At 48.2% G+C, this 21,915-nt stretch overlaps 1 protein-coding gene across 2 annotated transcripts in view; it reads left to right on the top strand.

The window, feature by feature from the left end:
- HRAS (HRas proto-oncogene, GTPase) overlaps positions 1-21,915 on the top strand; it is a 98,724-nt gene that overhangs the window by 60,652 nt on the left and 16,157 nt on the right. The window contains exons 1-3 of one of the 2 annotated variants that reach the window (XM_090032381.1): positions 5,007-5,025; positions 6,348-6,501; positions 20,805-20,983. In XM_090032381.1, the coding sequence (XP_089888507.1) occupies positions 6,391-6,501; positions 20,805-20,983 (290 nt within the window). In that variant the 5' untranslated portion in view covers positions 5,007-5,025; positions 6,348-6,390. Of the gene's footprint in view, positions 1-5,006; positions 5,026-6,347; positions 6,502-20,804; positions 20,984-21,915 lie in introns of those variants that run through there. The other variant, XM_090032380.1, reaches the window with a different exon arrangement.

The following is a 21,915-nucleotide window of genomic DNA, read 5'->3' as shown; positions in this document are numbered from 1 at the left end:
AGCATCTCCTTCAAATGAGAGTTTAACTGTCAGTACCATTCCTCCCCTTCCCTTGCCAGATTTTCCAAATGCTTGGACTACTTTAGGATTTAGTGTGATGTTTGTAAGGAAAATGCTCAGGGTACTTTAAGTACAGTGTCAGAGAAGAAGGCTGATGTGGTATCATCCTCTCTGTCTTTACTTTGGAGACTCTAAGCTGGTAATGGTGGAACAAAGACTAAAGACTAAAACAGTGGGAAATAGGCAGGTCGACCAATATTCAGTAGGTATGAGTTCCTGAGCAAATGGGGAGAAAAGGCACAGCTCTTCTACTTCAGCTATAGGCTCTTTGGTGCATGGACCCTTTTAGGAGTGAGTGAATGAGCAAGTGTACACCAGTTAGCACTATGGGGCCTGCTCTGTTGTTGATTACAGGTATTTATTGCAAATGACTCTGTTGTAGTCATTTGCTTTGAAGTTAATGTGTGTCCTTTTTGACAGTGGTTTCTTCCACTCACTTCAGTAAAAGGCCTTCCTGTGAAGTAGACTGAATATTAGAATATTTCTAAAGAGAGGAGCTGATTTACACCAGACATGACAGGCTTCATAAGTGTAACTTGTCAGCAAAATCGATGGAGAATCCTATTTCTCCACTGATAGTGAAACTCCAGCTGAAAAACCCTCTTAACTTCTTGAATAGAGCTTTCTTCTACCTTCTTCACACTCCCTCAGAACTCTCCTGCCATTCGTGACGCATAGGCTATGACGTTGGCCATGCACCCCCTGGAAGTACCAGCTGCGAAACCAGGAGTGCAGGTGGAAGCGCACTTGGCTTTGCCACTTGGTCACTGGAGGACCCACCCCCCTAATCTCCCAACTCCTGCCATACCAGAGGGCTGCTGCACCCCTGATTTAGTAGATGCACCCTCTAGTCAGGGTGTGCACAGTTCTAATTTTTCCCATCTCTGGATTGAGCCCCAGCCCCAGGCTGGTGCTTGCATTCCTGACACTGCATTGCTCAGCTGCAGTGGGATAACCAGCTCAGATTTCAGTGGTGTGGGCTAAGCACAGGAGAGGGAGTTCTTGTCATAGCTTTTGTCACTTAATTTCCTCTGCAGTGACCTTGGGCATGCAGCCCAGCTGGTCCCTATAGACATACCTGGTATTATATCTCAAATGCTGCAGCCCCCTAACTCTGAAAGAGCCAGCAACTGAGCTTTGTTAGCCAGTCAATGAGAAGACTGTGGAAGCTGGCAGTGGTGGTGACCAGAAATGGTCTTCCCCTACTTAGACATGCTACCAGTTGGTTCAGGGAGGAGCAGGGAAATTCTAGTTCAATGCTAAATGGATTCTAGTGAGGACATAGAAGTGAAATGTATAGTCCCTGCTTGGCAGGGTGGGGACACAAGGATGGATTTAGTCTTGATTGCCCTCCACAGCATAGCAGAGCTCAGTGTCTCTGTTGACTATTGTCTATAACAAGGGCCTCATTGTTAGACAGCTACCACAGGGCTTTTGCTGACAGGCAGGAACACATAAAAGGCTGTTTTCCAGAACTGAAGCAGAAATAATGGAAAAAGCTGGCTGTGAAAATTGTCCTGGCTCCGGGGGCCGAGTATGTGTGTCCATGTGTGTGTTCTTGGCTAGTGGGCAGAGCCCTCTGGTTGCCATGAAATGTATCTACTACTTTGTGTGGGGTTGGATGGGCACCAAAAGGGTCAGGTCACTACTGAAGTCAAGGGCAAGGGTGTTGCAAGGATGATAGCAGGTCCAAGGAAACACCCTAAAAGCCTGCCCAGTTAGTTTCTCTCTGGGCTGTGCTTGGGAACACCCAAGAGGGACAATTTCTGCTCACAGAAGTGTTCTGCCTCTGCTCCATTATTGTGACACCCCAGCCCTTGCAGAAGACTGGTATGTGCTGGAGTAAGACAGGGTCTGGAAGGGATCTCAGGAGGTCATCAAGTCCAACCGCCTGTGCAAAGCAGGATCACCATGCCTAAATCATTGCATCCAAGTGTCTTGTGGTCTCCAGCTCCATCACTCGCTGTGATCTTACTGGCTTCTCCCATGTCTGCCACCTACAGCTCTCTTTAGTTCTGTTGTGGTGACTGTGATCAACACCACCACCTTCTGCAGTGCAGCTTCCATCTGTGGACAATCCTGTGTGCTGGATTGTGCTGGTTCTCAAGAGCAGGGCTGTCTAACTTTTGAGTGGCTGGGGGCTGCATCGGCAACCTCTTTCCAACTACACCTTGCTATGCAGCAAACTATGCTGCCTCAGGGACTGAGGAGGAAGAGCCCAAAGACCTTGACGGTAGCACCAGTTGAAGTGGTCGGGGGAACGGTACCCAAGCAGGAGTCTATGGACTTCATGAGCTGCACTCAGCCAATAGGTCACAAGTTGGACAACCCTGCTCTAGAGGATACTGTTAGGAATAACCTTCACAGCAGTATGACTTCCACTTGTTTGTGGATGCATATTGGCTACTATATGTGGTTCTTCTTTGTCTCCAGACACTGGGTTGATGGGCACTGTTAAAAAGCCCTGGTAGATAGAGCGGATTCCCTGCTCTTTACAGACTGTCCTACTGTGCATCATGTAGTCCCTCAGCTGTCCTGCGTAATGATATCTCCTTGCTCAGTAGGTATAGTTATGTCCACCTGCAGCAATACTTAGATACTGGGGATCTCTTTTTTGCCAAAGGAGGCCATACCAGTGACAGCTGGCAGAGTTGTTTCAGGCACTGGGCTTTCCTATCTTGATTTCCATCTTAAATCTAGAGTCCGTCCCCCCCCCACTTGATCCTTTCATGGTTGCTTGCCACTGTCTAGGAGAGCAGGGGATGCACTGTCAAGCCCACTTCTGTGCTTAGACTCTGGTCCTTTCTGTACATAACCTTGCTCAGTCACCTGCAGTGAGTTTTCTCCTGAGTGAGCAAGCACTAGTAACATAACTTACTGCAATGTTTCTTCTGAAGTAACACAGGAAGCCTCACCAAAGGACTCAAGGCTTAGCTGAAGAGGGGCAGTATCGTGTGTGAAAATGAGGCAAAAGACAGGCCATTCTCTTAACAGCTTTCCACAGCAGCACAGAAGACACACGCCATTTGGATCTTCTCCCCACCCTGGGCTGGGTGGTCAGGCTGTGTATTCTTTGTTGTGTTTTGTCTGATCTTCCCACTGCAGCATCCTTTGTCCAGAAAGACATCGGGCATTTGGGCTAGAACACTTGGTTTGTGGATATAGCTATACCTGTAAACCATCCCACTAAGTGCAGATGCACCTTTACCAGCCCCACAGTGGCTTTTGCTGGTAAAATTCAAATCAGCTCTGTGAACAAAATAGGCTCCAGCAGCAAAAGCACTCTGTAAAATTGCCTTTATGTGAGGGCTCAAATAATTTTTTAAAACAACACCCCTAGCAGACATTACTACACTGGCAAAGGCTTTCCATGTACATCTATGTTTTTAATACATGCTTGGTGCCTGAAAGTCCATTGGTTTTTCCTAGCATTTGTAGCCAATAGTCCTGGTTACGGCTTTCACTGTGGCACCTTTGTGAACCCTTTGGAGACCATAAGTTGTTTTTTTCTTTAAAATTGATTTTTATTGTATTTTTAACATTTGCTTTCTGGGCTTTGTTTTTCAAACCTTTCTGTGCATTCATTAGAGGTAGACACTTGCTGCTTCTTTGTTTCCTTTTCTTTTTTTTCAAACAAAGCAACATTTCACATAATTGCATGACTCTCTAGGTGTCTATTCTTTACGAGAAGCACTAAATATTACTTAGAAGGGTAATAGTGTCACCAGAGCTGGCAAAACTGCTCCGAGTCATTGCCATGGTGCCATGATCCAAGGAATACGTGGATTCTGCAGCTGAGTCCCCAGACTCTGCAATAAATAGGGAATTCTTCTGCAGTTTCATTAAATGCAAAAATGAATGAGTCAATGCAGTAACCTTCCTCCTCCCCCAAGTGATTTAACTTGATACTAAACCAAATTTATTTTGTGATGTCTCCCTCTTTTAAGCATTTCTAAAGGCCACAGCTTTTATTTTTCCCCTTGGCAGAGCTGGGGGTGGGGAGCAGGAGCAGAGCAGGGATAGGTGTTGGTTATTGCAGCTGCATGTTTAAGTTGGTGTGGGAGGGAAGCCTGAAGGCTGGGTCAGCCCCAGGCGTGACAGATCAGCAGTGAGGTGCATTGGCAGAGCTGGGAAGGAGAGGGCAGGCAGTGGATTAGCAGAAGGGTGTGGCGAGTCAGTGCTGAGGTCCCTTGGCAGAGCAATGGAGGGAGAGGGGGAGGGCCAGGAATAAAAGGGCTCTTTTTAAAAAATAAAAATAAAAATCTGCGCTTTTCTTGACAGGCTCACAAGAGTCTATCCAGTGTGCAGGAATGTCACTGACCTTGTCCAACTATAAATGAGCTCTGGCCCAGCTTTCCCTAACTGCCCCCCCACCCCTTTCCTCCTCTCAGAAGTGAAGCCGGAGCAGAGGGACAAGCCTGACACTGTGCCCTGCAGCTAAGAGATTCTGGCTGCAGGCCAGCTTGGGTAATAAATTCCAGAGGCAGAGGGCATGAGAGCACAACCAGACCTCCAGCCCCTGGATATTTAACCCCCCTGGGGCTTGATCTGGTGGATTGTGGCTCTCTTGGTTCCTTGGGGGCTCTGAGGTATAGCAGCTGGGGCAGAGCTGGGACTCCAAGGTCACCCATTATAGTAGTCTGTAGGGCACCGGCAGAGCTGAGGGGTTCCACGGGAAGGAGGGAGCAGCTGTTCTGTGAGGTGCCTGGGTGGTTGCTCTCTGGCTCCTCTCCAGAAGTGCTAAGTTCACTCTCAGACAAACAAGGAAGTGTAAGTTTCTCCCTTTGGGAGAGCAGGCTGCTTGTGTGCAAACAGGGAGGCTGGGACAGGGAGCTGTCCGGACAGTGAGCTTAGCTCAGCATTTCAGGCCACTTCGCCATTGTCTGGGGATCAGCTTCTCCAGAGCTCGGTGTTACAGCTGGGAGCTGGTATCTGACCCAGGGTTGACTCTGCAGTCGGATGAGGGTGGGTTTCAATTTAAACCTCCATGGTTTCGTAATTTCTCTCTCTTTCTCTCTTTTTTTGTTCCCTTTTTCCTGTAACTGTGAGTCAAAGTTCCTCTTTTGCAGGGAATTCGGGGCAGAAATAAAAGCGAGGGAAGGAAATCCCCACTTGTTGCTAGTGACAGCAAAGCAGGTTTCTGTAGAAGACTTGCTTCCCAGAAGTGCCTTAAGGCATCCGCAGCCAGCTCCTCTTCCAAGGGCTAAGGCAAGCTGGCAGCAACCAAGGAGAGCAGTGTGTCATCCTCCATAGTGCACACTTCTGAATTGCTCGGGAGAATGTATTGACTTTTCTGCACTGCTCTCCCTGCCTTGGGAACATGGAGATGGGACCGGGTAGGTTGGGGAAGAGTGTGTGATTGTGCAAAGGCACAATAGATGTCTGCTGTTCCCTTTCCAGCAAGGCCTCTAGTGGCCAGTGCAGCAAGAGAAATTTATAAGCTGCAATAGTGTGTAGATAATGGAGGTGCTTTTCCTCCTGTATGTGTTCAGAATCATAGGAGGGGAAAAAAGTCATTGACCTCTTTGGGAGGTCTTTTGTTTTTCATAATCTGGTGTTGTCCCAAGGGTGTATGTATATATGTAGACAGTGGAATAGCACGTGTGTTGGAGGTAAGAGAAAATGGTGCCATGTATAAGCTAGAATTCATTCTGGAGTTATTTCCTTTTGATGTGAGCCAGCTTATAACAAAGATGAATTTGGTCTTATGGATCCCTTGTGGTTATATTTACCCCTTCCTGCAAAGGGAGGTTTACCTTGCTCTATCCTGAACTTAGAGAAATCTGAGAATTTCTGAGCGCAATGGATTGGCGTTTAGAAATGTCACACATTCCACTGCTTGTGAAAGTGGACTGAATCGCATATTTTGAGTTGCTTTAAAATTGGAGGCAGTATGGCCCTGGACTGGGAGATTGGAAGCAAGGGCCTTCTTCCTTGCTCTGCTGCTGACTTGTTGCATATCCTTGGTTAGATTGGTTCACCTCTTAAATTCACTTGGCTTTTTGTCTTGCAGACAAGTAGATAGTCTCTTCTTATATGTTTGTAAGGTGTCTAGTGCACAAGGACTCCAATCCCTGCTGGTAAAGTACAAACTATACAAATCAGGAGTAGCTGCCTGGGAGTTTGATATCTGTTTAACGAGGTTATGAGTCTCATTCCTTCTAATAACAGACATTGCCATGTTTACTGGTGGTTTTCACTCTTCCATGCTTCTGTGGCCAAAATGATGACAAGAAAAGCATTAACTTAACACTGATGGTATCTTTTTTACCCTCCTTTCCTTGCAGGTGGTGGTGCTACTGGAGTCCCTCAGCAGGGGTCAGTCAGAAAATGACTGAGTATAAGCTGGTGGTGGTTGGAGCAGGTGGCGTTGGGAAGAGCGCTTTGACAATACAGCTCATTCAGAACCATTTTGTTGATGAATATGACCCCACAATAGAGGTGAGCAACATGCTGACCCTGAGAGAGGATTGACTTTATGTTCATGTTTGTTTTCTACCTTTTTAACTTGGCTTTGCTTTCCAGGGGCTGTTTGTTTAGCTGTAAATGAACGTGGAGAGAGCTCAAATCTGAAAGCCCCAGCCAAAGACACAACTCCCACTCCCTTGATGGCTCTAGCTCTGTAATTCTCAGTGTTTTTCCTAATGGGGCTTCCTATGGGACTCTTCCATCTAGCTGGGGCACCTCTCTTACTAGCAGTATGGGAGGTGTATGGTAGGACCCCTGTGTTGAAAATCCACACTTTGGCCATAGGAGATGGCCTGTGTCTATATGTGTGTACATGCATGCTTCCGATATGTGCACGTGTGTGTGTGTGCATATGCTTCCAGTATGTGTGTGTGTGTGTGCACATGCTTCCAATATGTGTGCACTCTTTCTGAAAGTGCAGCTGTACCTGCATGAGGTCATGTGCATATCTGTGGGAGTTACTGGCAGAGAAGAACCCCAAGGCCTCCGGGCCTGGGACTTACATGTAGGATATCTGCCTGAATTTGTGGAGCATCCAAAGCCCCAGACCGATGGGTCTGGGAGGGAGGATATTTGCTTGGTGGTAGAGCCACACAGACTTGACAACTGAGCTTTGCTCAGTCAAATTTTGGAACTTGACTATTGGGCTTTACCCAATTGAATTTGGAATGGATTTAGCCTTGAAAAAGTTCAAAATATAAATAAAGTTCCCATCAGCATGTTTGTGCGTTGTAGGCCATGTGTTTTTATAGTCATGTTCAGCGTTGGCTGCATTTAATCAACTTCATAGTCAGTTTCCATTGCTGAGCACATGCTGCTTTTGGCAGCAGTTTAATATAGACAGTGTCATTAGCAAGATTTCCTTGCATGTGATTATAAGACAAGGGGGTTTTTTCCCTATGCCAGTTGGGCGGGGGGCGGTATTCATTGTGTATTTGAGTAAATACAGTACTTGACCACATTTCAAAAGTGCTTTGGGATACATTGATGGCAAGCCCTGTACAGGAGCTTGTAACAGTGGTATTGTCTTCAAATTCTATTTATATGCACAAAGTGATTAATCTTTTAGAGAAGGAGGATGCTGGCTGCTATGGTTATCCTGCTTTTCCTGTGGCAGGTTAGGGTATTGTCTTGTGTTGTGTCAGGGTTTTGATGGTAGTTTAACTAAGACATTAGATTATGGATTTGTAGAGGATGGTTTGGATAGGGATGATCCTCCCCCTCAGGCAAAGGGGCTGGACAAGATGACTTCTGGAGGTCTCTTCCAGCCCTACTTTTCTATGATTCTAACCCTTTCAAGGGTCTTGGGGTGATGCTGTGTGATGGGGCTTTGAGAGATCCTGACCAGAATAGAACTGCTTTGCATCCAAGTAGCAATTCATCCTTCAGGGAATAGGGAACTATCCTACATGATAACTGAGTTCTTTTTGTAATCATGAGGAAAAGTGGATATTTAACTTCGTTTCTAAGGATTTGCATACTCTGTAAAATGGCTTAAGGCTGTAGGTAGGCTAAAGCCAGTGTTCCTTTTTATCTTCCCCAGTAGATTGTTACTGTCTTCTGGGACTTGGTGCTTTTGCATTCTCAGAGACCAAAAATATACCATGCATTCAGCGTAAGATAGAAAAAGGGCTGATTTGTGGGGCTGGCTTTCATGTGTGGTCCAATTAAGGAGAATGACAAAGGGCAAGTTGTATCACTTAGTCCAGCTCGCTCAGTACCCTGCCTCAAGAAGCAGCCAATGGCTGGGTCTTCCTTAAGGTAGCTTGGTCATGGTTTTCAAACTTGGGAGTCCAAATTTCTTCCACAGAAATTGAAATTGTTAGCCATTCCCTCTTGCTTTAAATCCATCCTTTCTCTATTGCTGCCACCATTGCAGGCTGATAGTACTAGCAGTGATAATGATACCTCAACTAGAGATGAAGTGCTCCTGGGTGCCAGCATTATAACCAAAGAGTTTTTTATATAACTTTATATCCCATCCATGCTGTGGCTAATGCTGTGGCTAAAACTGTGCTAACAATAGCCAGGTTACCCTGGGAATCCATAACACAGCTATAACACAGCTTTGTATCATTCTTTTCAGACAAAACCCCCTATCTGTGCTACTCAAGGAAACTGTATTGGAACCCTGCTAACAGATGTATTCAAACACAACTGTTGCTAGCACCATTATCATTGTTGTAATGTCTGAAGGGCCCAGATAGAAATTTTTATGGTAGGTATTGTCTGTATGGTACCTATCTGGAAGAACTTGGAGTGAACTTATATCAAAATAGGCAGAGGGTGGGAGACAGGGAGGACCATTAAACATTTTACACTGGAGGAACTGAGGCAGATGGATTGGCTTGGTCACACAGGGAGTCTGTGGCAGAGCTGTAAATTGAAGCTGGATCACCTGAATTCCAGCCTTGAACCTGAACCCTCCTCCAACCACTTGTGTGGCTTTGGCTATATTTGCTGCATTTGGTACAAATGATTCGGATCAACCCAGATGGTCAATTTTTTGTGCAGCTGAGTTATTTGCTTGAAAAAATATTTGTCCTGCACTGCCACATACACCAAGAGTTTCTTTTTCTCTGCCCCTCCCACTTGCTGAAATCCCTTTGAAGGAGAAGGTGACTCGGCAAGTCCATGCTGTGGCGTTCTGCCTTCCTGTTCAGTTCTCCATACAGCAGAATTTCACATCCTGCCTCTGGGGCGGGACCATTGCTCCAGAAGCTCCTGCATTTTGTTAGAAATCTACTCCAGGTCATTTTCCAGGAAAGTGTCTGGGTTGAGAATGCACCTCCCCAGTAGGAAAGGGAGATCTTGCCTGTGCTCTGGGCCGGAGAGTAAAGGTGCTGGGCAGAGCTCTGCTTTCCCCCCCATCCTCCTCCCTCCATGGTGGAAATAGCTCTCCCCTCCTTTTCCCTGATAATATGCAGAGAGAGTACTTTGACCATCTGGCTTCACAGCCAGGCCTCCAGGGCTGGTTCCTTTTGTGCCCTTACACCAGAGATGGGCAATTATTTCGGGCAGATGGCCGCTTACTGAGTTTTGGCAAGCCATTGAGGGCCACAGGACAGGCAGCCAGGGGCAGATAAATATAAATTTTCTAAATTTTTGAGGGGCCCCGTGGGCTGGATAGAATGGCCTGGTGGGTGGCATCTGGCCCGCGGGCTGCATTTTGCCCACCCCTGCCTTACACAGTGCTGTAGGGCATCTTGCCAGTGCAACCTGCCATGACTGGCAACCCCCAGCTCTCCCTGTCCTAGGGCCCCTTATAGCTTTGCTAGTGACCCTCAAGCCCTCCCTCCTTCTCTTTCAGTCCAAGGCCTCTGTCAAATGTGCTCTAATTTAGTGGGGATTTAGGATGTGTTTTGGTGTCTGCTGAGGACTTAGATGTGCCCCACAAGCTCTTATTATCCTCTTTGGATTAAGGCCCTTTGAATAATACACAGGAGCTTGACTCTTGCTATTTAGCTTGCTAGCAAAATGGAAGGCAATGCTGTAGTGTGTAGGGCGGGGGTGTCAAACATATGGCCCATGGGCTTGACCCAGTCTGCATGGGTGGGTCATCCGATCCACAGGACTTCTTGTGGGCTGGATATAGCCCACGACACTGGTAACCATGGTTGCTGGAGCCCCGCAGTGGCAGCAGTAATTTCTGCTGCTTTAGCACAGCTCTGGAAACCAGGGAGCTAACACTGCTCCCCACCCCACTCTTCTGCACCTTACCTGCTACCAAAATTGGGGGTTTTAGTTGCCCCCAGAGACTAAAACTGACAGCAAGGGGAAAGGGACAGCAAGAGGCAGAGCTGTTAACTCACTTGGTTCCAGAGTTGTGCTGAAACAGTGGCTCCAGCAGCAGTGCGACTTAATGCTATTGCCACTGCTCATAGGTCATCCAGCCTGCAGAAGGCCCCGAGGTCCACTTCCAGCCTGTGAGAAGCCCCATGGTCTGGATCCAGCCTGCAGGGCCCAGCAAGTTCAATACCCCCATATAGGGTAGAACATAAATACGCTGAAATGGTATAGAAGCCTCGACCCTGCTACTGCTGAAGTTGTTGAAGATGAATTTAATGCAGGCTGTGTTCATAAAGAAGCCACAAATATTTGATGGTGCACTGAGAAAGGAGCTGCCTGGGGTGGTGGGGAGACAGGCCTCTCACCCCATGTATCTGAGGAGGGATGTCAGTTGAAGGGGAGTTGAGTGAGGGGCAGTGAGCCTGAGCTCCCAGCCTACCTGGGCTCCATCTTTGGAACCAAGTCACCTCACACTAGGCAAAGCAGCCACCTCTCTTGCCCCATGGGAATGTCCCCTCCGCGGGGTTCTCTCTTCATGCTTTCCCCTGGTCCTTTTGGGTTTCTGTGTGACTGATTTGCGCAGCTCTCCCAGGACTAGCATAGCCTGAGGGAGAGCCAGAGGGACTGCTGCATCACAGCCATGTGTTCCTGACTCCTGGTAGTGGTGGCTGATGGTGGTGGGGGCGGTGAGCTACCACGGGAGAACCATTTGGGCATCCACAGCTGGGACTTCTTTATAGGTCAGCTCAAGCATCTGATTCGCTTATTTATCATTCTCGAGGAGCAGGAGCTCTGTGCTGCAAAGGAATGTGCAGGGTGTTTGAGGGGATGGGGATGTTGTCATGAGAAGGTGGGAGGATGAGAGGCTTAAAAGCTGCTAAAGAGAGTCCCCCCTCCTAGAACCTCAGGAAGCACAAAGTGCAGCTACAGCGTGCAAATGCCAGATGCTTGTTTCCTGCCTTACTGTCCTGTATTTGCCCTCAACTGCCCCAGGTTCCTAAAGGAGCCAGATTCTTCTGACTCCCTTTGACGTTGGAACCAGTTTTAGTCCCCGGAAGCCTGTTCGGATTGCGGGGTGGGGAGCCTGTAAACAGAGTTGCTAGTTTCTTCCATGTGGTACTTGAGGATTGTGGTCCTGTGTCATTCTTGCCAGGGCCCCTTCCATTCTGGAGATAACTTTCTTGTAAGGGGTTCAACCTGCTGCTTTTTGCTGTGTGGACAGGACTGCGGACCATGTGTGTAATGCGGTGGGTCTGACCTTCTTCCTCTCCCCCCCGCCCCCGGCCCAGCTCTCTGTGCAGTAAGAAGTCCTCAAGATGCCTTGCTCTGCAGTCTGTGCGCATGACCTTTGAACCACTGCCCTGTGCCTGCCTCCCAGAATGCACTGCTACAAACAGGGAGGCAGAGTGGGAGAAATGAAAGTGCAAACACAGCTGAAGTGTGGTTATGCGGTGGGGTAGGAAGACCGCTGCATTGGGTGTACACGCAGCTGATGTGACCGAGGTTAAATGAGTATGACAAAAATGGCTGACACAGGCTGGGGGGGAGCGTGGAGGACAAAAGGTAGCAGCAGAGCTCTCCATGAAGAATTGCTGCATTCAACCTGCATTATTCACTGCCTGGGCTAAAATTAGGCTTCATACAATGGCAGGATTTCAGAAAGAGCTGGATGATTTCATGACTGACAATGATCATTTGTCATCCTGCAGGCTGAGAGAAGAGGGCTGGCTTCGGGGCATGAACCTGTGGGTGTTGGGAAGGAATCCCCTTTCAATAGCAACCCCCACTTTCCAAAATAAAGCACAATGCCCATCTCTGGCTGTGGACAGGCGTGCATTTGTTGTGCTACAAGTGCCACCACATTTCAAAGCGCTACAGAAATACAGCACTACAAGAGGTTTACAAAGGTGTGGGCTAGAGGTGCACCAATACGTCGGTCCAATATCAGATTGGCACCAATATAAAGAAAATTAACTATATCAGAAATTGGCCTGATGTGGCCAATAATTTGACTGATAAATTCCCGTGCATGCACGCAGCCACAGACAGCATAGCACGTAGGCGGCAAGGAGCACCGCCCAGCAGCTTGAAGAGCTGCATGCAGCTGTTAAGTCTGTTGTGGTGGGAGGGGACGGGGGAGGGAAGGGGCATGGGGGTGCAGATCAAGGCCCCTGCGGTGAGGGAGGGAGTGGGGCAGGGGCCGATCAGGTGAGGCGGGGTGGGGTGTGGGATGGAGCCATGGCTTGTCCGAGGGGTGGCTCTCACTGCTTGTATGCATCCCAGGAGGGCATGGGTGGTGTGGGTAAGTGCTCCAGATCTGCAGGGGGTGGGAGTGGGAGCCTGCAGCTGCGGGCTGGGGCTGCGCTGGGCTCTTTGTGGTGCATGGGAGCCATGCTCAGAGCTCTGCTTCTGGCATGTGGGGGCTGTGCTTGAGGTGGGCAGTGGTGGCGCTGGGAGAGGGCTAAGGGAGGACTGTGGCAAAATTTGGGGTGGCTGCAGCCCCTCCATAATCCTTATCCCACCTTCCCCCTCCCTGTGCACCCCCCCCCCCCCCACACAACAAACTTACCAGCTGCACACAGCTGTATCAGGAATCGGATTGGTATCAGCTGATGTTTCCTTAAAAATTGGCTATTGGTATTGGCCCCCAAAATCTCTATCCATGCACCCCTAGTGTGGGCACCTCCCATTCTCCCAGGTGGAGAGCTACAGAGTTCCTGCAAAGGTGTTCAGAGACCTGTTCTCCAGCCAGGGGGCAATAGGGGTTGCTTGACTCTGCTGCTTTGATCCATACCCCTCTTTCCACCAACTGGGGAAAGGGAGCCGGTCAGAGAGCCTAATCATGCCAGCCTGCTGCCCCTGTGGGATATGGGAAATAGCTGCTATTCACCCTCCACCCTTGACCAGGTTGGTTGTGAGTGGTGGGACTGGGGCCGGCCTTACCCAGGATGAGCAGAACAGCAGCCTTCAGTCTGGAATGGGCTGCAGCTCTTCTCCTTGTATGCAAGCCTGGTGACTGTCTCACACTTACTGACAGCCTGGCCTGGGGGTGGCAGGCTCTCATGTTAGGGGCACAGGGAGGTTGCAGCTCAGTTCCCCATGCCCCAGCCCCAGTGAGATCTGGGCATGCTCATTAACTGTCCACTCCATTCTCCCTCTCTTCTCCCCCTTGGAGGGGGAGTGGGAGAGTGGAGCACTGTGGGGTGCTGGAGCACTGAGAGACCACCCTGTAGCTCTGTGGTTCATTCATTCTGCATGACACTGCAGAACATAGCGCTACAGAGAAATTCCCATTTCATCCAGGAATATTTTTGTAGCTCTACAAGGGGTGTGCACATCTGCCCCCTCGACTTCTGTAGTGCTATGAATGTAATGCCTCCCCATGGCCTTTAGCTAGCGTTATTATAGGGTATTTTTTTCAGTGTTCCTCTGAATAACTGGGTGTAAGCAGTAACTGGATAAATCTCTAGATATGGATTTATCTAGAGACAGTATCCTGGACTAGAGGAACCTGTGATCTGGTGGGCATTCCTGACTGAGAAGTCTTCAGCTTTTTTCCTATGGGTCAGCTGCCTCTCTTTTCCCTCATCACAAGTCTGCTGCCGTAGATGAAACTTGCTGCGCAAGGCCCTTTCAAGCAAGCCCAACAAGCCTCTTTCTTCCAGTTGCTGTGCTGGAGTGCAGTTGCTGGGAGATCAAGCAACAGGGTGTAGCTCCAGCTTCAGGAGAACATTGGGTCTAGAGTCCCTTCTTGCTCAAGAACACCTCATTCTATCTGCAACATGTCCATACCACGTTCAGTCCACACTGGATTTATCTAGAGGATCTGAGTCAGTCTTCCCAGCTTGCTGGAACAATTCTTGTAGTCTAAACCTGACCCATGGAGCTTTGCATTTTGCTCAGGGTATATACAGATGTTGCCGAATGAAGCAGATCAGCTGTGCTAGGATGTGTCCAGCACAGCCAGTCCATTTCATTGGGCAAAATGGACCTTGCCCGCTGTCCTGCAAATTTGGGCTCCTGACACTTCCTGGGAGCGGCCATTGCCTAATCCTGTGGGGGTGCCCCTCTGCAAGTGGGGGAAAGCCAGGTTTCTCCGCTAGCAGAGGAGTGGCCAGAGAATTCTCAGGCACCCCTTTGCTATCAGAGTAACTTTGGGTTTCCCTGTTTGCAGAGACATGCACCTGGGGAATCCCTGGGCACTCCTCTTCTAGAGAGGAAATTCAGTGCTTCCCTGTTTGGAAAAACACCAGCCCAGAGTCTCAAACTTGCTCTGGTATGGTCCCAGGATTGGGACCACGAGTCAGCTGATTGGCAGTCCCAGGACCACATCAGAGTGTTAACTTTAACATATGCCTGTGGAATCCTGAACGGGGGAATAAGAGAGAGAACTCCTAGGGCTTTCCAGGGTGTTCAGGATTGGACCCGAAACCCTAGGAGTGCCCACCCAGGGTGACTGGAGAGCATAGGCAGCTTTGGGCTGCCTGCTGCTTTCCTGCCTTGAAGCCAACAGGTATCAGCTGCAAAACAGCAGCACAAAATCATACCACCTATGTCACGGTCACCCTTTAGGGGCATTTGTGCTGTGACAAGGGAAATGGACATCTGTTTGGCGTTTGTGCCATCCTAAACATTTTTAGGGCAGTACAAATGCAATATCTGTTTACACCCTTAGCCATTCTGGCTTGGGTTGTTGCACGTGGGACTGCCTTTATGAGCTTTCAATATTCATTTTGTTGTTTCTTACTGAAACCCTTTCTGTGATTGTTAGTGGTAATAGGGGTTGGACATTATGGGTGTTCTTCAAGGTGGAAAATCTCCCAACAGGTGGAAGTGAAGGCTGTTGGGATCCTTGCTGTAGTGGTCTGCCATGTACTTTCACACCTTGGCGGTACTGTCAAGCACCACCAGCCACTGTTTTAACTGTGGCTTCATAGTTTGGCAGCCAGCTATAGGAGAGTCAACAGTGGTAATGGCTGGCTTAGGGGAGGGGATGAAGCTGAAAGTGAGCAGGTAAAGAAACCTCAGTGGCATTTTTGGTACAAGCTGGGCAGAAAAAAGTGCATTCTTTTTTTCTATCCTAAATCTCCTGCTAATATCTCCTCAGAACCTTAGATAGTCTGATGCCATCACACATGGAAAAAATGCAAAATATTTTCAGTGAAGGGTGTGAAAGTATTTTTTAAAGAAATAAGCATGCTTATTCAGAAAGTAATAGACATCTTTTTAATCCGTACATTAAAATCTTTTGAAAAAATAGGGTTGTAATTATTACGTATGCAGAGCTTAAGTAGTAGTAAAAACAACTGTTGTAAAACTGGCATAATTAAAAGAAATCAGCTGAGCAAATACCCTGGAGATCTTCAGAAGGAGAGTCGATGCACACCTTGTTGGGGTCATCTGACCCCAGCAGTCTTTACTGCCCAACGCGGTGGGGGCTGGACCCAATGATCTCACAAGGTCCCTTCCAGTCCTAAACTTCTGTGAATTTGTGTAAACCACAAGAAACTCTTCTGATTTTGGGTCACAAACTCCAAATGAGGTCCCAGCTCATTAAGCAATCTTTACAGACCTTTTTGGATGCCCCCATGTTCTATGTAAACTCAGGAGTTACCCAGGTTTCTCTTTGAGATTTTGGATACCTAATCAAAATTTCAACCCTCCTGTTCCTGAGTATCCTGCCTTGACAGCAGGGTCACCTTCTGAAATTCAACTAAATGTGACTGCTCTGCAGTGAGAGATTTGTCTTTTGGACACATGCCAAGGAACATCGTCAGTGAAAGATCTAGGTCAACCCCTAACCCGCAGGCCCCCCACAGTGCTCAACCCCTGGCCCGCAAGCCAAATCTAGCCCGCAGAGCCATGGCATCTAGTCCATGGGGCTCCCCATGGGTCAGGAAATGTGGCGATGGGGGAGCAGTCGCAATTCATACTGCCACCCCTCCATTCTGCCAAATTCCCAAGCCCTGCAAAGCCATGTGAGGGCTAGGCCTTGCTCCCTGCCCCTGCGTGACCAGATTGGGGCTGGGCCACCCCTCCTCCAAGCCCCTCCATGTGGCCGGATTGGCCCTTGTGCACTCACCCTGTGCACTGGATCAGGCCTATGGGCCAGATCCAGTCTGCAGGCAGACTGGGCACTGCTCATCAGGCCCATGGACAAAAAGGTTGAACACCACTGATCTAGGTAATCATAACCCATCCTACACAGGCTCTTACTCATGTTATCCTGCTACTACCAGTGTTTAAAAGGAGGCTGGAAATGGTTGTGAAAGAATGGACTGTTTAATTTAGGAGGATTGAATACCAACATGATGGCCCCTAGAGGCATTGCCCTTATAAGTCACCTTACTATGAGGATGTCCATTGACAAAGGAAAGAAAATGGCTATAGAAAACTTGCTCCAAATATACCCCCGTTACCTTGCTGTGGTGAGGTCTAGAAGAGTTTCTCTTCCACTGTTGGGTCCCCCAGATCCAGCTGTGGCACTGCCCTGTCTGAGTGGTGAGCACCACTGGGAACTGAGATCCTCTGTGCTCAGGGACACTTCCAGCTGTGAGTTTTTTGTAGATAAGCTCCATTTAGATATGCATTGGTGAGGCCACTTCCAGAGGCAAGCGACCCATGTTTGGAGGTGGGTTTCCCCCTGATTTTTACCTGTGGATGCAGTGGCAGAACTGTGGGCCAAGACCGCAGAGGCCGAATCTCTGCTGCTGGCTAGTGAAAACTGTCAGGGAGGCTTTGGACATGTTATTGATTGGGAATGCAAATACCTCTCTGGGGGCTGAGTGGTTGGCTGGAAGCCAAGCAATTGCTCAACACTGCTGTGCTCTTTGGTTAGTGCTCTGTTTTCAACCTTTTCTTTTTGGAGAGGATTATTGAGGTCACAGTGAAGCAGCTCTGAATTCTTCTGAATTTTTGGATCACAGTGACTCAGGTTTCAGGTCTTTCCAGGGGGAATGATTATTGAATGTGAGAGGCAATAGCTCAGCTTCAAAAGGAGCACTGGAGAGGACTGTGGGTAATGTCTGACCTGTGGCCCAAGTCTCTTGCTCCTTGGGTAATTGCAATAACCACTCAGCTATTGTAGCTAAAACACAGGGAGGAGCCTCTCTTCCTGATTTACACACGTGTACATACTCAGTGAGTGCAGAACCTGCTGAGCATGCTTAGTCATGGTTACATTTCCACACTGAGAAGGCAGGGCCAAAAGAGTCATTTAGGTGCACAGAGGGAAATGAAATTCACCCTTACTAGTTGTTCTCCTTACTGTGACAAACAAGACAGGAATCCATCTTAAGTCCATTAGCTTTATCTACAGTCTGATGCTGTCAGTGTCCTTTGCTGTTGCTGCTGCTTAGCTAGAAACTTATTCTTTCCCAGGATCGGGATAAAGTCTGGCCAACAGGCTACTGCCCCTTTTAGCACCTGGGAACCCTATGCCTGTGATTCTCAAGCAGGGTACTGCAAGATCCTTTTAGGGGTACCATGCAATATGAGCACAGTCTGGTATGCAAACACTTGCACATGATTCACAAGATAAACCCATAGATTTCAAAGAGGAATCCATCATGTCCAAACCATTCCTACTTGTTGTGGTCTTTCTGAGTTCCTTGTAACAGAAAAATTTCTCTATTATTTTTCTGAAGTCAAAAACAAGTGAAAACTAAGAGCTGTCATTTTCCTAATGGTGTCTGGAGTTTGAAGAGAGGTGCCTTGAATCAAGTTGTGCCTTCAGTCTAGGAAGGTTGAAAATCATTGCTCTAGACCCTTTAAATTTAATTTTAAACTCAGTCTAGGATTTCTAAAAATGTGGAACAAACAACATTGTGGAAGGATCCTTTAAACAGGAGAACCCAGAGCTATAATTTTTTTTCTATGCCCATGATTTTCTTGTTCTCTTGCTATGAAGGCATGGGGCTGTGTTGGACGTTGGACTGAGAGGGAGAGAGTTTAAGTTGTTTGCATAGCTTCCATGAGATGTTACAATTCTGTCCATCCAAACTGTCGTAGCACCAGCTGCTGTGGTTAGCCTCTGCAGGGAGGACGTGTGGTGATGTCACATAAGAGGTGCTTTTCAAAAAGTAGTAACAGATGCCCTTTGAGAGTGGTCATTACAATTTTCTTATGTTCTCCATGTGAAAAAAGCATAGCAGAAATCGGTTTTATAGTGGGAAGTCTGTATATATGTTGGGGGTAATGTTACATAACTTTTGATGGTTGCAAACAAAATAACTTTGGGCAGAAACCTATTGTAGGAAATACCTTTCCCAAGGAGAGTTTCGAAAAACTTTGTGAGAAAACAGTGTTCTACTTAAAATCAGTTTGAAAACTTCAGTGTAGAGTTTGCTGCCATACTGTTACTACAGGGACAAGGGGATTTTGGATTGGTCCTGCTAGGACTAAAGCCTAGAGGTTCCTGGGTAACCCTTCCACCTAACATCAGATGAATTACCTTGTGTTCAGGTTGGTACAGATTGTGTGGTTTTCCCTTTCCTCTGTGATGGGGGACATGGCCTCCTTCCTGGGATCTCTTATGTGCATTTTAACAGCACTTGTAGTTGCTGGACACTGACAGCCCTTGTCCTCCTGCTTTACCTGTGGTACGATAGGGTGCTCTTGGTGTTTTGGGGCAATATGTCTTGAAGCTCTGCATCTGGGTTGATTTGTGTAGTTTAAGAGTGGGATGGTTCAGGTGGGGATGATACTACCTTGAGCATGGGGTTGGAGTAGATGATCTTCTGAGGACCCTTTTAACCCTTCTTTTCTGGGACTCTTTGATACAATAATCTCTTGGGCAAAAGGGAGAAATATGCATGATTTTGGGTGCCCAAGTGGAGGTGCTGGATTTTGAAAGTGCTGAGCATATCCTAGAGCACCTAGTGGCTTCTGAAAACCTTGGTTTCCCGGGCTCTATCTACAACTCCCCAACACTGTTGCATCTAAACTCCAGAATCTTTAATAGACTTATCTGCCTATCATGACTGAGGACTTTTCCCCCATTTCACAGGTGGGAAAGTGAGGTGCAACGAGCCAAAGCAATTTGCCCAAAGTCACCACAAAGTCTGTGGGAAAGCAGAGAATTGAAGTTGACCTAAGGCAGGTCTCAAACTATTTTCTCGCAGGCTCAAGGAACAAGCTAGCAGTAACGTGACAAGCTTTAAGAAGGGGACATCAGGAAAATCCTTAACACTGAGATGTTCTAAGCCCATAGTTCTCAACCACAGTGCCATGACACCCTGGGATGCCTTGAAATCCTTTCCAGGGCACCATGCAGTGTTAGCACTGTTAGATGTGCAAGCATGAGTCACAAGATAAACCCAGTGGTTCCAAATAGATATCCTTAGGGTCAAAAACATCCTGATCTGTTGGGGTCTTTTGGAGTTCTTTGCAGTAGAAAAATAATGCTCTATTATTTTTCTGTGATCAGAAAACAAGTGAGAACTAAGAGGAGGGCTGGGTGCTTTGAGTCTTAACGAGGGGTGCCATGAGCCTTGATGAGGTGGAGAACCATTGTTCTGGTACCAGGGCAGGTGGTGGGAGCCCCGTCAGCAGGGACGTGTAAGACTAGATTGGATGCGTTACTGTACAGGGTGTCCCTTAGGGAGTAGCCATGCTGCCGAGGGCTGCCCTAGATGATTTTCCATCCCCAGTTTTCCATAGCTGGTTAAATAAGGGCTGCTCTAGAGCACTGCAAATGGGAGTGTTGGAGGCATCAATGATACCTCACACAGACTCTAGCCACCACATACCCACGCTCTGTTTACCCATTTCTATGTCCCTGGGTGTGGCTGCAGGAGTTGATCGAACCACTTCTGGCCCTTGCACCTCCCTCAGGAAGGGAGGCAGCAGGAGGGATTAGCTTGTACTAAATAAAGTTAGGAAAATAGTTGTCTAAAGGTGGGAGGCGTTGGTCAAAGACGCACCTTGTCTGCCAGGAGACAACACTGTAAATTAGAGGAACAGGCCAGAGGCTGTATTAGCCACTGCTTTGGCAGCAGAGGGGAAGCTTGTTTTGCTGTTCCCTTGAGTTTTTATTTTCTCCTGCCATTTTTTTAAAATAGGGATTGAGTCAGCTATTTAATGCTGCTCAGAGCCAGGCATGGGGGCTGTGGTGGTTGTGTAAGCTGCTGCCTGTACAGCTTTGCCACTGTCCTCACAGGCAGCAGGACCTCCTGCTAATTCAGTCGTGAGCCTCCACCCAGCACACAACAACCCTGACCCCCAGCATGTCTGCTGTTTTGGTCTTCACCGCATACCAGCACACCACTTCCTTGCTAGTCCTGGCCTCATAGAATCAAGGCTGCTAAATCCAAACATGTTTGGGGCAGGTGGTATTTGTGACACCAGTACCAGCATCTGCTACAGGTGGTGGGACTCCTTATTGCTCGCGTTTTAAACCCAGGGCCCAAGAAGCAGTATTCGCTCCTTAGTTGATCTCTCCTTAACGCTTCTCTCTCTCTCTCTCTCTCTCTCTCCTGGCTCTGCAGGATTCCTATAGAAAACAGGTAGTCATTGATGGAGAGACCTGTTTGTTAGACATCTTGGACACGGCAGGACAAGAGGAGTACAGCGCCATGCGAGACCAGTACATGAGGACGGGGGAGGGCTTCCTGTGTGTCTTCGCCATTAACAATACTAAGTCCTTTGAAGATATTCACCAGTATAGGTCAGTATCTATGATGCCCTTTTCCTCTCACCAGCAAGGCACTATGCCACCTCCCTTGCTGAAGGGGAGGCTGTGCTGTGCCCACCTCCCCTTTTAAGACCAGGTCCCTGCTGTGGAAGTGGTGGCTGCCAGCAAAGACTATTAGCTCCAGTGGCCCTGTCCCAGGGAAGAGCAGCAGCAGATGGCTAATGTCAGCGACTCTAATAAAAACCCATCTGAGGGGCTTGCTGGCAGCCTTAGGGGACTTGGTAATGTAATGTTTGTGTTTATGGTGACTAGAGAGAGAGCTGATCCCTTCCCTCCCTGCTCTAATTAACGGAATCTCTCTGTTAGTGAAATTGATCTTGGCGTCTCCTGCCGTCCATGAAAGCTGAGAGAGTTGGCTTGGGCATGAGGAGGGGCACAGGGTTTTGGAGCATCTGAGAGGAACGCTCCTACAACTTCCAGCTCTGTCCAAGTATCACAGAGGTCAGGATCAGGTACTGTTGTGTTGAGCACTCTGTATGTACATGCTCACCCTGAGACACAGTCCCTGCACTGGAGTTTACAGTCTAATCTAAATAGATTAGAGATGTAGGCAAAGCACAGAGAAGATGGTGATGTGCCCAAGAGACGATCTGGGACTAGAACTCAGGGCTCTAGGCCACACAGTCAACCCCATCCATAGGCCCACAAAGTGCAGAGTCCTTCTGGTCAACCTGCTCCTGCCCCTGGCCAAGCTCGTGATTTACCAGACTAGGAAGGAGGTGCTGTTTTTGGGGGCAGCACTTGAGCGACTGTGGGGCTGTCTTCTGTTCCCTTGCCCATCTGTGTCCCTGGGTAGAGTTCCACCAGATGGTATACACTGATTCCTTGGATACGTTCAAGGGATAGTGGGTGCTAGCTAAAACTGTCTGCTCGGTGTCCTCTCTTGACACCGTGGTTATCAACCT

This window comes from Crocodylus siamensis, chromosome 2 (genome assembly GCF_052110815.1).
Source record: "Crocodylus siamensis isolate JL-2025a chromosome 2, ASM5211081v1, whole genome shotgun sequence".
NCBI classification, from domain to species: Eukaryota; Metazoa; Chordata; order Crocodylia; family Crocodylidae; genus Crocodylus; species Crocodylus siamensis.
Note: the sequence above shows the minus strand (reverse complement) of the source record. Positions and strands in the feature narration are given on the sequence as shown.